This window comes from Dermacentor andersoni, chromosome 5 (assembly GCF_023375885.2).
Source record: "Dermacentor andersoni chromosome 5, qqDerAnde1_hic_scaffold, whole genome shotgun sequence".
Classification (NCBI taxonomy): domain Eukaryota; kingdom Metazoa; phylum Arthropoda; class Arachnida; order Ixodida; family Ixodidae; genus Dermacentor; species Dermacentor andersoni.
The window spans coordinates 24594406-24605100 of record NC_092818.1 but is presented as its reverse complement, the minus strand read 5'-3'; the positions used below and the strand labels follow the sequence as shown (position 1 = coordinate 24605100).

General features: G+C 48.6%; 1 protein-coding gene across 1 annotated transcript; it reads right to left on the bottom strand.

The window, feature by feature from the left end:
* Positions 1 to 3295: 3295 nt before the first annotated feature.
* Positions 3296 to 7491, bottom strand: LOC129384596 (uncharacterized). The gene is made up of 2 exons (XM_055070149.2): positions 5703 to 7491; positions 3296 to 5587 (listed from the first exon to the last, which is right to left on the bottom strand). The coding sequence occupies exons 1-2, from the start codon at positions 7198 to 7200 to the stop codon at positions 5559 to 5561; spliced, it is 1527 nt and encodes a 508-aa protein (XP_054926124.1). The 5' UTR covers positions 7201 to 7491; the 3' UTR covers positions 3296 to 5558.
* Between the last annotated feature and the right edge of the window lie 3204 nt (positions 7492 to 10695).

Genomic DNA, 10695 nt, shown 5'->3' with positions numbered 1-10695 from the left:
AAGAAGGGGGAAGTAAGCGGTGGCCGCCCCGAGACAAGCCAGGCTACGCGCTGTCGTCGTTACGAGCCGCTGCGGTGTCCAGAAGCTGTATTCGGATAGCAGAGAGATCAGGCGCGGCGCACCCCGAGTGACGCAGGTCATCCACACGGGGCTGCCGCCGAGTATAGCTAGTCGCCGCACGTGCGCGCAATTTGCATGCGACGTCGGCACCGGCCATCTCGGCGCCCGCGTTGTCCACGCTCCGGAACGCCGGCACGCGCCGAGGGCCACGCGCGTGGGCGGGCCGACGGTTGCCAGACCAAGTCTAGCGGGAGACTCGCGTGGCGCTTCGAGCGCGACGACAGGCTCGAGGTGGTCCGGTGCCCTCGCGCAGCTGCACAATCGGCGTCCGCACAACGCGATGCCTGCGCGGAGGCTAGTTGCCATGCGGCGTGTGATGCACAGGTCGATGGCATCGAGACGACGCAAAGACACGCATGCGTACAGATCGAGACAGGACAGACCCGTTCTGAGTGTGCGACGGTCTATGCAAGCCGGTGAGCCTGTGAGCATCGGAGAGGAGCGTTTAGTATTTTAAGCGAAACTCTATAACACACCCCTTGCAATCAACTGCCATGAATTAGATGGAGTAGGACTTTAGATCCACAAGCCATTCGGCGAGCTCGGCCCTCTCTGCAGCTAACGCGCCAGCATTCGCGTTACAAAGTGGCAAGTATCCTGTGATTTTATAGCGTGCCCCGAAAATTAAAAAAGAAAAACTGGCCTAGCTTTGCGCCGTTCTGCACTGATCCATTCGCTTGCGCTTTTATTCTTAGACTTGACATTAGACCTGCCCTCGAATACGCATGTGTTATTTGGGACCCACACACTAAGAAAAACATTGATGCTCTAGAAATGATTCAACGTAAATCCATTCGGTTTATCTTTTCTCGATACCGCATGACGGACTCCCCAATCTTTATGATGCGACAAAATAATATCCAGGAACTTAAGCTACGTCGCGAAATTCTAAGATTAAAGTTTCTTTTCCACTTCAAAAACAACCATCTCGCATTAGACCCTGCTCTGTACATCCAACCTCTGATGTCACGACTGACTCGAAATCGTCATGCTGAATCGATAACACTATTTAGAACACGTACTAGTACATTCAAGTTTTCATTTCTTCCACGAACGATTACAGAGTGGAACGCTTTGCCGCTATGTATGCTTCAGAACAGTGACTCATTCGACGCATTGACGTCATAATGTGAAGCGCTCTTCTTGTTTTTTTTTTCTTGCAAAGGACTGTTTTTCCTAAACTTGCAATGTTCATAATTGTTTTCACAGCCATAAGGTGCTCATTTATGTGTCATCTTTATGTACATATTATTTTTTTCTCTCTCTCTTCATGATTTATGATGATTTCTGTTTGATGTTTTTACCAGTGCTCGTGTAAACCTTTTAATACCCCTCCTGCATGGGCCCTAGCTTGGGCCTGCAGTATTTTGTAAATAAAATAAATAAATAAAATAATACCAACTTAAAAGAAATTGCGTTCAAACTGAGCTCAAATCGCATAGCAAGGTAGCCCTTTCCTTTGTCCAGATCATTTAATAAAGCACGTAATTTGCATTTTTAATTACACAGTTCTTGAAAAGAAAGTAAAAAAAAAACAGGCAGTGGCTTAGCTCGGCTACGCCAGGTTATACGTAGCGAAAGCTAAGGCATAGCATGGTTAGGCTTGGTTAATCTTGATTGCAAGTCGAGGTTAGTCTGGTTGTCTAGCTATGTTGCGGCGTTTAGCCAGTCGTTCGGCGCGCTGTTCGTCTGTTTCTTCGACGATTCGTTTCCTCTTCATCTCGTTCCGATGTCGATTCCAGGCCTCCTCCTGCTTATCAGAATTGTCGCCGTCCATACTGCCGCCTCAACTGTGGTTGCGGCTCACGCGAGCTTTCCTTTTCAATCCTCCGACATGTTATCAGGCATGCGACGCAGCTGGCGAAGCGAGCGGAAGGCGAGCGCTACGGCGAGGAACGCGGTGTGACGTCATGTGCCTCATCGGAGCACGGTGTTGTGTCGGCAGCGGCAGGCAATCGGGGGGCCCCGACGGGCGAACGCGCGGCTAGCGCCGGCGCAGTAAAGGAGACACGGAGCTAACTGCTCCCGATGAAAACCGGAACGAAGACTCGACCGACCCACGGCCGTTTATTACTTATAAAGGCTTCACATGCTAGATGACACCTCCCGATTGGTCCAAGCTTGTCACATGACAGAAGGGGGGTACGCCATCTAGCTAAGCAATTACAAAACATACATGTGCGATGACACAGATCTGACAGGGGGCGACACTATACTACATCATCCCCCCCTGGAAACAAAGCAAGCATACAGTGAAACGCGCACACAAGACGCGCACTTAAGTCCAAAGGCAATTTCAGTTCATTCCCCCCCATGTTCACACACGCGCACCAGTTGCACACAAAGCACGCACTTAAGTCCACAACAAATTCAATCCATCCCCGCCCAAGTTCACATACACGCGCACCAGTCTTGGGCACCAAAATATGGGCAGTCACTCGAACAAAGTCCAACACGGAACACGGCACAAAACTCACTGCACCGCAACAAGGAACACATTTTACCTGTGTGAACGAAAAAATGTGAAGTGCCTCCCAAATGTCACAGCGAGGCCCCTAGCCGTGGCATTTCGAAGACGGCAAAACGCTCTACATTCAAGAAACATAATCGTCAAGCCACGGAGGCCGTTTTTTGACACGATGAGGACGCGTGCGTACCTCAGAAGAACTTTGGGGGTTGCGACGCGTTTCGGTCGACTTTAAAGACCCAGTCGTCCCACTACTATTTCCCTCCCCCTGGTTGGAAAATTGAATGTGGTTGTCGCGCAAAGCTGGAGAGGGTTGCCCAGGAAGCTCCTCTCGAAGTCCCAACAAGTCCTGGGATGTTACCGATTCCCCCACGGAATCAGAAATGATTGCCGACTGTGTACACTCTGAAGCGATACCGTCAGATGCAGTACTTAAGTGATGCCTATGAAAGGACGATGTCACGCCAGACGAGTCATCGGAATGACTATCCAGGTTTGAATACGAGTACAAAAAATCTTTATCCGTTGTGGACAATGTACTATGTTTTGAATTATCTACTACTGTGGTTAACTTAGAGGCATTCCACGTCTTCCCATCACTGAGTACAAAAGAGGATGGTCCTACCTGGGCTTTAACTGTACGAGGCGTACTGTACTTAAAAAATCTTTTCTTGGCAAGTTTTACTTTGACGGTGGGAGACAACCTTGATACGAGTTGCCTGAGCACCTCTCCGTTTGTCTACATACTGTTTAGTTTGCTGCTGTTTCTGCGAGACTCTCTCGCGAACTTTACTGTTCTGAACCGCTGTGTGCTTAGGCAACCTGAAGTTGCTAATATTTACCTTTGAACGGGGTTGACGACCATGAAGTAGGAAAGCTGGGGAGAGACCCGTTGTAGCATGTGGCGTAATCCTATAAGAACCCAAGAATTCTGAAATGCTTTTCGAAGCATCTCGACCTTCAAGCCTTGCTACCTGCAGGTGTTCCTTAATGACTCTGTTGAACCTTTCTATTTGACCATTTCCCTGAGGATAATAGTTGGAGGAGAAAAAATGAGCGATTCCTTTTTCCTTTAGGTAATCTTTGAATTGTTTTGAGACAAACTGTGGACCATTGTCTGTAACTATAGAGTCTGGCAATCCTTCACGGCTGAAAGCCCAATCAAGAAGCTTAATGACATCATCTGTGGAGATGGAATTAGTACCAAGTACTTCTGGCCACTTTGAGTAGTAATCAACAAGGGTGACTAGATACCTAGGGTAGGACATGTTTAATGGGCCAATAATGTCCATTCCCAATTTCTGCCAAGGCCCGTTCGGCCATTCGACTGGCTGCAGTGGAGCTACATGAGGCTTTGCAGACTTGTCTGCCAGCTTACATACATGACAATGCTTTACATACTGTTCAACAGTGCTATCCATCTGGGGCCACCAATAGCGTTCACGAAGAAGCTGCTTAGTACGTACTATGCCCTGATGATTTTCATGTGCCAGCTGTAGAAATGTAGGTATTAGGACACTGGGTATTACCACACGATCACCACGCATGAGTAATCCGTCTACAAAGGACAATTCTTCATTTACATGAAAGTAAGCTATTAAAGCATTGTCTATGGTTTTCTTAGAAGGCCAACCTTCTGCTAGGCATTTACTGACCTTCTGAAGCGTCTCATCTGTACTCGTTGCAAGTTGCACTGTTTCCTTGTCAACAACCGGTGTGACTAAGGATACTATTTCTTCCTCCTGTACTACATTCTGCGAATCCTTTACTGGAAGTCTAGACAAGGCATCAGCTACTAGGTTTTCTGATCCTTTGCAATATTCAATCTGAAAGTTGTAATACAGGAGCCTGGCTGACCATCTTGAAATGCGAAGAGGTCGACGACCTGAGTCGCCAGCGGACAGTAATGCAACTACTGCTTGATGGTCAGTTCGAAGAGTGAACCGTCTACCCCAGAGGTAAACATGCCATTTTTCACATGCGAACAGACATGCTAGCGCTTCACGCTCTCCTACAGAATACTTTCGTTCAGCTACAGACAAAGTTCTAGATGCAAAAGCTACAGTTTCTAGCTTGGAACCATACGGTTGCTGTAACACAGCACCAACACCAACATCAGATGCATCAGTCGTGACTACCACAGGCAATTCAGGGTTGAAAATCTTAATGACAGGGGAACATGTAAGATGAGCTTTCAACTGATTGAAGCTACGTTGTGCGTCATCAGACCAAGCAAAATTTTGCCCTTGCCTGAGCATGAGGCGAAGCGGTTCTACAAGTTCTGCATAATGATCAATGAACTTGGCATAGTAACCAGCTAATCCTAAGAAGGATTGCAATGACTTAATATCTGTAGGAGCAGGCGCATTCAGGATTGCTTTTACCTTGCTTTCTGTAGGCGAAATGCCTTCAGCTGAAATTTTATGGCCCAGAAAAGTCAGTTCTCTCACAGAGAAGACACATTTTTCATTCAGTTTCATACCACTGTTTGAAATGCAAAGCAAGACTTCTCTTAAATTAGCATCATGCTCAGGTTTCGTCTGACCCCATACCAAAATGTCATCAAGGTAACAGACAACATTCTTACAATTCTGCAAGATTTGTGACATCATTTTCTGAAACACTGCTGGCGCGGATGCCAAGCCAAAACAGACACGCTTGAACCTGAATAAGCCTTCATGAGTTATGAATGTGGTGAGATCTCTACTACCTTCTTCCAGTAACAGCTGGTGGTAAGCAGATGCTAGATCCAGCTTAGAAAAATATGTGGCACCATGAAACATTTGCAATAACTCTTCTACGTGCGGCAAAGGATACCCATCAATGACAATTGCCTTATTCGGTTCCCGGAGGTCAACACAGAGCCGGATGGCTCCATCCTTTTTGCGCACCACGACGAGTGGAGACACCCATTCAGAAGCCTCGACGCGCTCGATGACGTCGCAGTCCTCGAGACGCCGCAGTTCATTTGTCACCTGGTCACGGAGAGCCAGGGGTAGCCTGCGCAACTTGGAAGATACAGGTTTCATACCTTGCCGCCGATGTATTCGGTGCACGAAGTTTTTGACGAGTCCCAACTCGCCACTGAAGAGGTGATCAAAACCCGGAGGCACACCTGTGGGGCTCTGTACTGGAGGAAGCGTAGCCAGGCAGCATGTCAGCGAAGTACCGTCGATTTGTATCCTCAAACGCTGGATGGCGTCAAGACCCAGCAGTGATGTTCCTGTGGACGTTACATGGAACGTGACTGAGCACGACCTTTGAAGAAACTGGACAGTGGCTTGGAAAAGGCCTTGAATGTCGATGCGTTGCTTGGAGAAATTCCTCAAGTCCACTGCTGCTTTTGACAGTCTGTGCTGTCGACCAAAGTGCTTTCCAAAATCCTCGGCCGTCATCAATGAGACAGACGCTCCTGTGTCCACGAGCAGCCGCATGGCGACGTCGTTAACCACGACCGGGACTTGCAAATCCCTTTTAGCTTCCAAGGTGCTCACCGTCAAGACAGACGCGGACGGCTGTCCTGCGGAAGTTGACGAAGACCGCGTCTCTGCGGAAGAGACGTGCTGGACAGTACGGGTTTTTCGGCATACTGATGCAAAATGGCCCAACGTGTGGCAGGCGTTGCACCGCCGGTTCCTTGCGGGGCAATTCCTGTACGTTGCAATATGCTTCGTACTGCCACACCGGTCGCATGAACTATGCTCGAAATTAGGGTCCTTCGCATCCTGTGCTTCATTGCGGGTCCCGGAGGAGCCTCGCGGAAAATGTCGATCATCTGGGCGGCCTCTTGGAAGACGGCGGCCATCTTGGCGGCTCCTCGGAAGAAGTCTGCCATCTTCATGGCCTCCTGCACTACGTCGGCCATCTTGGCGGCTCCCCGGAAGAAGTCGGCCATCGTCATGGCCTCCCGGACTACGTCGGCCATCTTGGCTCGTCGATGGAGCGCCAAGTTGAGCTGCCTCAATTCTTTGTATTTTCTCCGAGTCGAACGCGCGGTTCGCTCGATGTAGGGCTTCTAACGAGCGTCCAATTTCTTCTGCCTTGTCCAAGGTCAGGGTTTCGCCATGAGCCAGCAACTTTTCGCGAACGCTGACGTTCGCTACCCCATGTATGATTTGGTCTCGGACGCGCTCGCCATAGGTTGTGCCGAAGTTGCACTGTACCGCCTTCTCCTTCAATGCGGTCACGAATTCCAGGAATCCTTCTCCGTCGAACTGCTTCCGACTGGTGAATTCGTGCCGTTCCGCCAGGACATTTGTTGACGCGGCGAACAGCCGGTCAAGCCGCTCCAAGAGTCTCGGAAACTCTGACGCTGGCGGGACCGCATCACTTGACGTTGACGCTGCGCCGGTTGACTGCCTTGCTGCTTCGCTTGAAGCTGACGCTGCGCTGGTTAACTGCCTTGCTGCTTCCTGCTCCTCGTCTGCAAAGTACTTCCGTTGTCCCTCACGCCCGAGAGCGCTGACGAGCGCGGACGCTCGTCGCGCGTCCGTCCAGTCGCCACCGCCGGCCGCTTCGAGGTGGGCCTGAAAAATTTTTTTCCAGCGATACCAAGGGATTAACGGTGGGCCGGGCACTTCAAGAAAAACGGGAAGGTTCGCAGTAAAAGCCATGCCGGGTAGCGTGCAGGAGGCAAGCCGGAGCTCGCCGCAGGAATGGGGCAAGAACAAAGGGGCGAGTAGGCCTAGGCTCGGAAGCCTCGCGACGCCGAGTGCGTCGGCGGCGTTTGCCTGCCGTGCGGACACGGGAAGGGTCGCTTCACTTACGAAGCTCGTTGGTGTCCCGGGGCTTCGGTCGGAACCGCTGCGGGAATCCCATCCTCGTCGCCAAAAGATGTTGTGTCGGCAGCGGCAGGCAAGCGGGGGGCCCCGACGGGCGAACGCGCGGCTAGCGCCGGCGCAGTAAAGGAGAAACGGAGCTAACTGCTCCCGATGAAAACCGGAACGAAGACTCGACCGACCCACGGCAGTTTATTACTTATAAAGGCTTCACATGCTAGATGACACCTCCCGATTGGTCCAAGCTTGTCACATGACAGAAGGGGGGTACGCCATCTAGCTAAGCAATTACAAAACATACATGTGCGATGACACAGAGATCTGACAGGGGGCGACACTATACTACACACGGCCAAGGCGAAATCGCAAGTTCGCGGCCAGTAAAGCTTTCCCTTTAATAAATCAACCGCCATATGCTCAATCAGCCATCCAAGAAGTGAACCTAATGCCGCAAGTTGCGGGCATTGCTTTTGCAGCATGCCCACAAAGAAACCTCTAGACGAACGAATGACGCCAGACATATTATTGAACAATGAGGGACAAGAAATGTTATTTTTTGAAATTGCAACGAAAACAATTAATGCAGCGGTTTAAGCATACTTTTAACGCTACCATCATCACCATAGCCATCATGGTCACATCGTCGTCGTCATCGTCATATTATTTCGTGTCCGCAGTAAACCTTGAATTTGGTGATATTTTCCCTAAATACGCTAAGCTTGTGCGTATTAGTTAGATACCAAAAATATAAATATGTACACTTTGAGAACAGCAGCCACAGTTGCCTCTGTAATACCCACAGCTGCTTTCAGTGACGAAGAGAGCGGAGTGAGTCTTCTTTTTTTACCATAACTAAGTTAGTCTTCCTCTCTGACTGCCCGAATTTACAGCACTATTCCAGGCAGAGTTATTGGTTCTAGCTCTGAAAAGTTCCCACCTTTATTCCTTCAGCCGTAATCATAAATGACTATTTTTTGTTGCGCTTGTTCGGTTTTATAAGCACCAATGTAATGCATCATGCTCCGAGAAATAAATTCGTGTGTCCTCCGAGATTTATGACTCGTTCATTGGGCACTAGGGCACATGGAACTAACATTAAAGGAGTCAGCAGACGCGCTAACGGTGACATTTCTTAGACTCGTCGGAGCAACAAAATGACTTCTGGAAGGTCCCCTCTTGCCAACTGGGACTGGTCATTAAGCTTCCTGTGATACTACCTGTGGTGGCGTTCCCACTAGCATATTGCAGTATTTGACGCAATATTTAAATTTGAAAGTGAAGCAAAGAGGCTACCATCTGCATTTTGTCAATTTCTTCCTCACGATGAAAACAAATACTATATTAACTTCAACTTTTAATATAGTATAGCTTTAGAAATAATAATAACGATTAGTATTCATTAATTATTTCATCCCTAATTTAGAAAAAAATTGATTTAGGTTTTCTTCCATTTTCACCTACTGCCGCCGGATTCATGGCTGATGTCCCGTATAGCATGTTGAGCCGCTGTGAGGCCTGAGCTTGACCTGCGAAACGCATGGGGTACCGGCGCGTCCGAACGCTGAGAAACGCGTAATGTGGCAATCAAGCTCTTCTTTTGCAATTCATTCTGGACACGCTGCGCCATCTGGTGGCGCCGCGAGAAGTCCGCGCTTGGCCTTCGAGACAAGAAGAGTGGCGAGCCGCGGTGCTTGCAAACGATGAGAATGGTTCCCTCACTTGCCGCACACCTAGCGGCCCATTCTCAGTGGTTCATTGAATTCACTGGATATGTGCCCATACCCAGTGAATTCATGGCACACCTCGCTAAAGTATTCGCGTGAAAGATGTTCATTGAAAAGCGCAGCACACTCAGTGCATTTGTGGCACAGCCTGCTGAAGCAACGGGTTGCTGTCGTTGAGGAACCCGTGTGACGTGGGTTCGAATCCGTGTGGCATTGGTGGGCGTTGAATAATCTTTCTTGTCGTTGTAATAATAATAATCTTTATTTCAGACAACAAGGTCTCGGATACAAGGGCGAAATGCAGATTTACTCTGCCTGACGGGACCCAAGCACCCGAATACACGAACTCAGAGCATGTAGCAACAGAAAGAACATATTACGCTACCATCATAAACACAACACAGTTTTATGCAAACAACCGAACAAGGTACAATCTTCAACAATCTTAAAGGAAAATTCGTACAAATAAGGAACCCTAGGATCATAAAAAAAGTCTGTATACCAACCTATTGAATATTAGGACAGGAAAGGAGGTAAGCTTTAACATTCTTCTTTAGTGAGTTCAGGGAGACGCATTTCTGAATAATTTCTATGACCTGTGTATGTCTGTTGAGAAGACTGGGAGTCAAGTATTAAAGCATTTGGGTTCCGTAGTTGGTCCTCACAGTTTGTAGAGCGGCACACATCCATTGGCATATACCCAGTGACCCAAGTTGCCATCAAAGAGGTTCACTGAAGACCAGCACAGGCCTAGTTGCACATATGCACTGCTCCACGGCAGCGTTAAAAAGTTTAATTTATTGATTTATTTTACCCTCAAGCGCACGAAGCTTTGACTAGCAGTACCTAGCCAGCCCCGCACCAACAGTGACCGATGTCGGTGTGAAAGAGTTTCATTAAAGAGCCGCGCATATGTACACATTGCCACATAGTGGCTCCTCTTCAGAGGCCTAAGTTGGTCTAGTGGTCGGTTTCAAACCATGTTCCATAATACAGCAGCCCTATACACTACCCATTCGACCATGCACTACCCAGTGACGGAGGTGGCCGGGTAAACGATTGGATACATACATACATACATACATACAAACATACACACACACATATACATACATACATACATACATACATACATACATACATACATACATATAGAAAGAAAGACAGTTAACCCCCGGAAACTGCGTCAAGTATCTAGAGAATGCTAAGGCTTTAAATTGTGGAGTTTTATGTGCAAAAAACAAGAGTTTTGAGGGAGCTAGCGGCAGAATACTGCACCAGGGAGGTCAATTCTCGTTCTGGTGTGGGAATGTCCTTGTTAAAAGTTTAGTGGGCGTTATTATTGTGATTGCCCTGAGAGCCCCACTGGCTCTCAGATTTTTTTCCCGACGTGCTCAGGTGTCACCCCAACGCTGAAAGAATGTGGTACACTGGACGAAGATTCAACTTTACGACCTTCAAATTAGAAGCCCCGTTTTCTACCTCTGTTGCACGCCCCCACTCTCGACAACTCGAGCTCGAGAATAAAGAAGCTCTAGATCAACTGAAGGAGCGCGCAAAGAGCGATAGAACGGAAAAAGTCGCAGTTTCACCCCAAAGGCGCAGC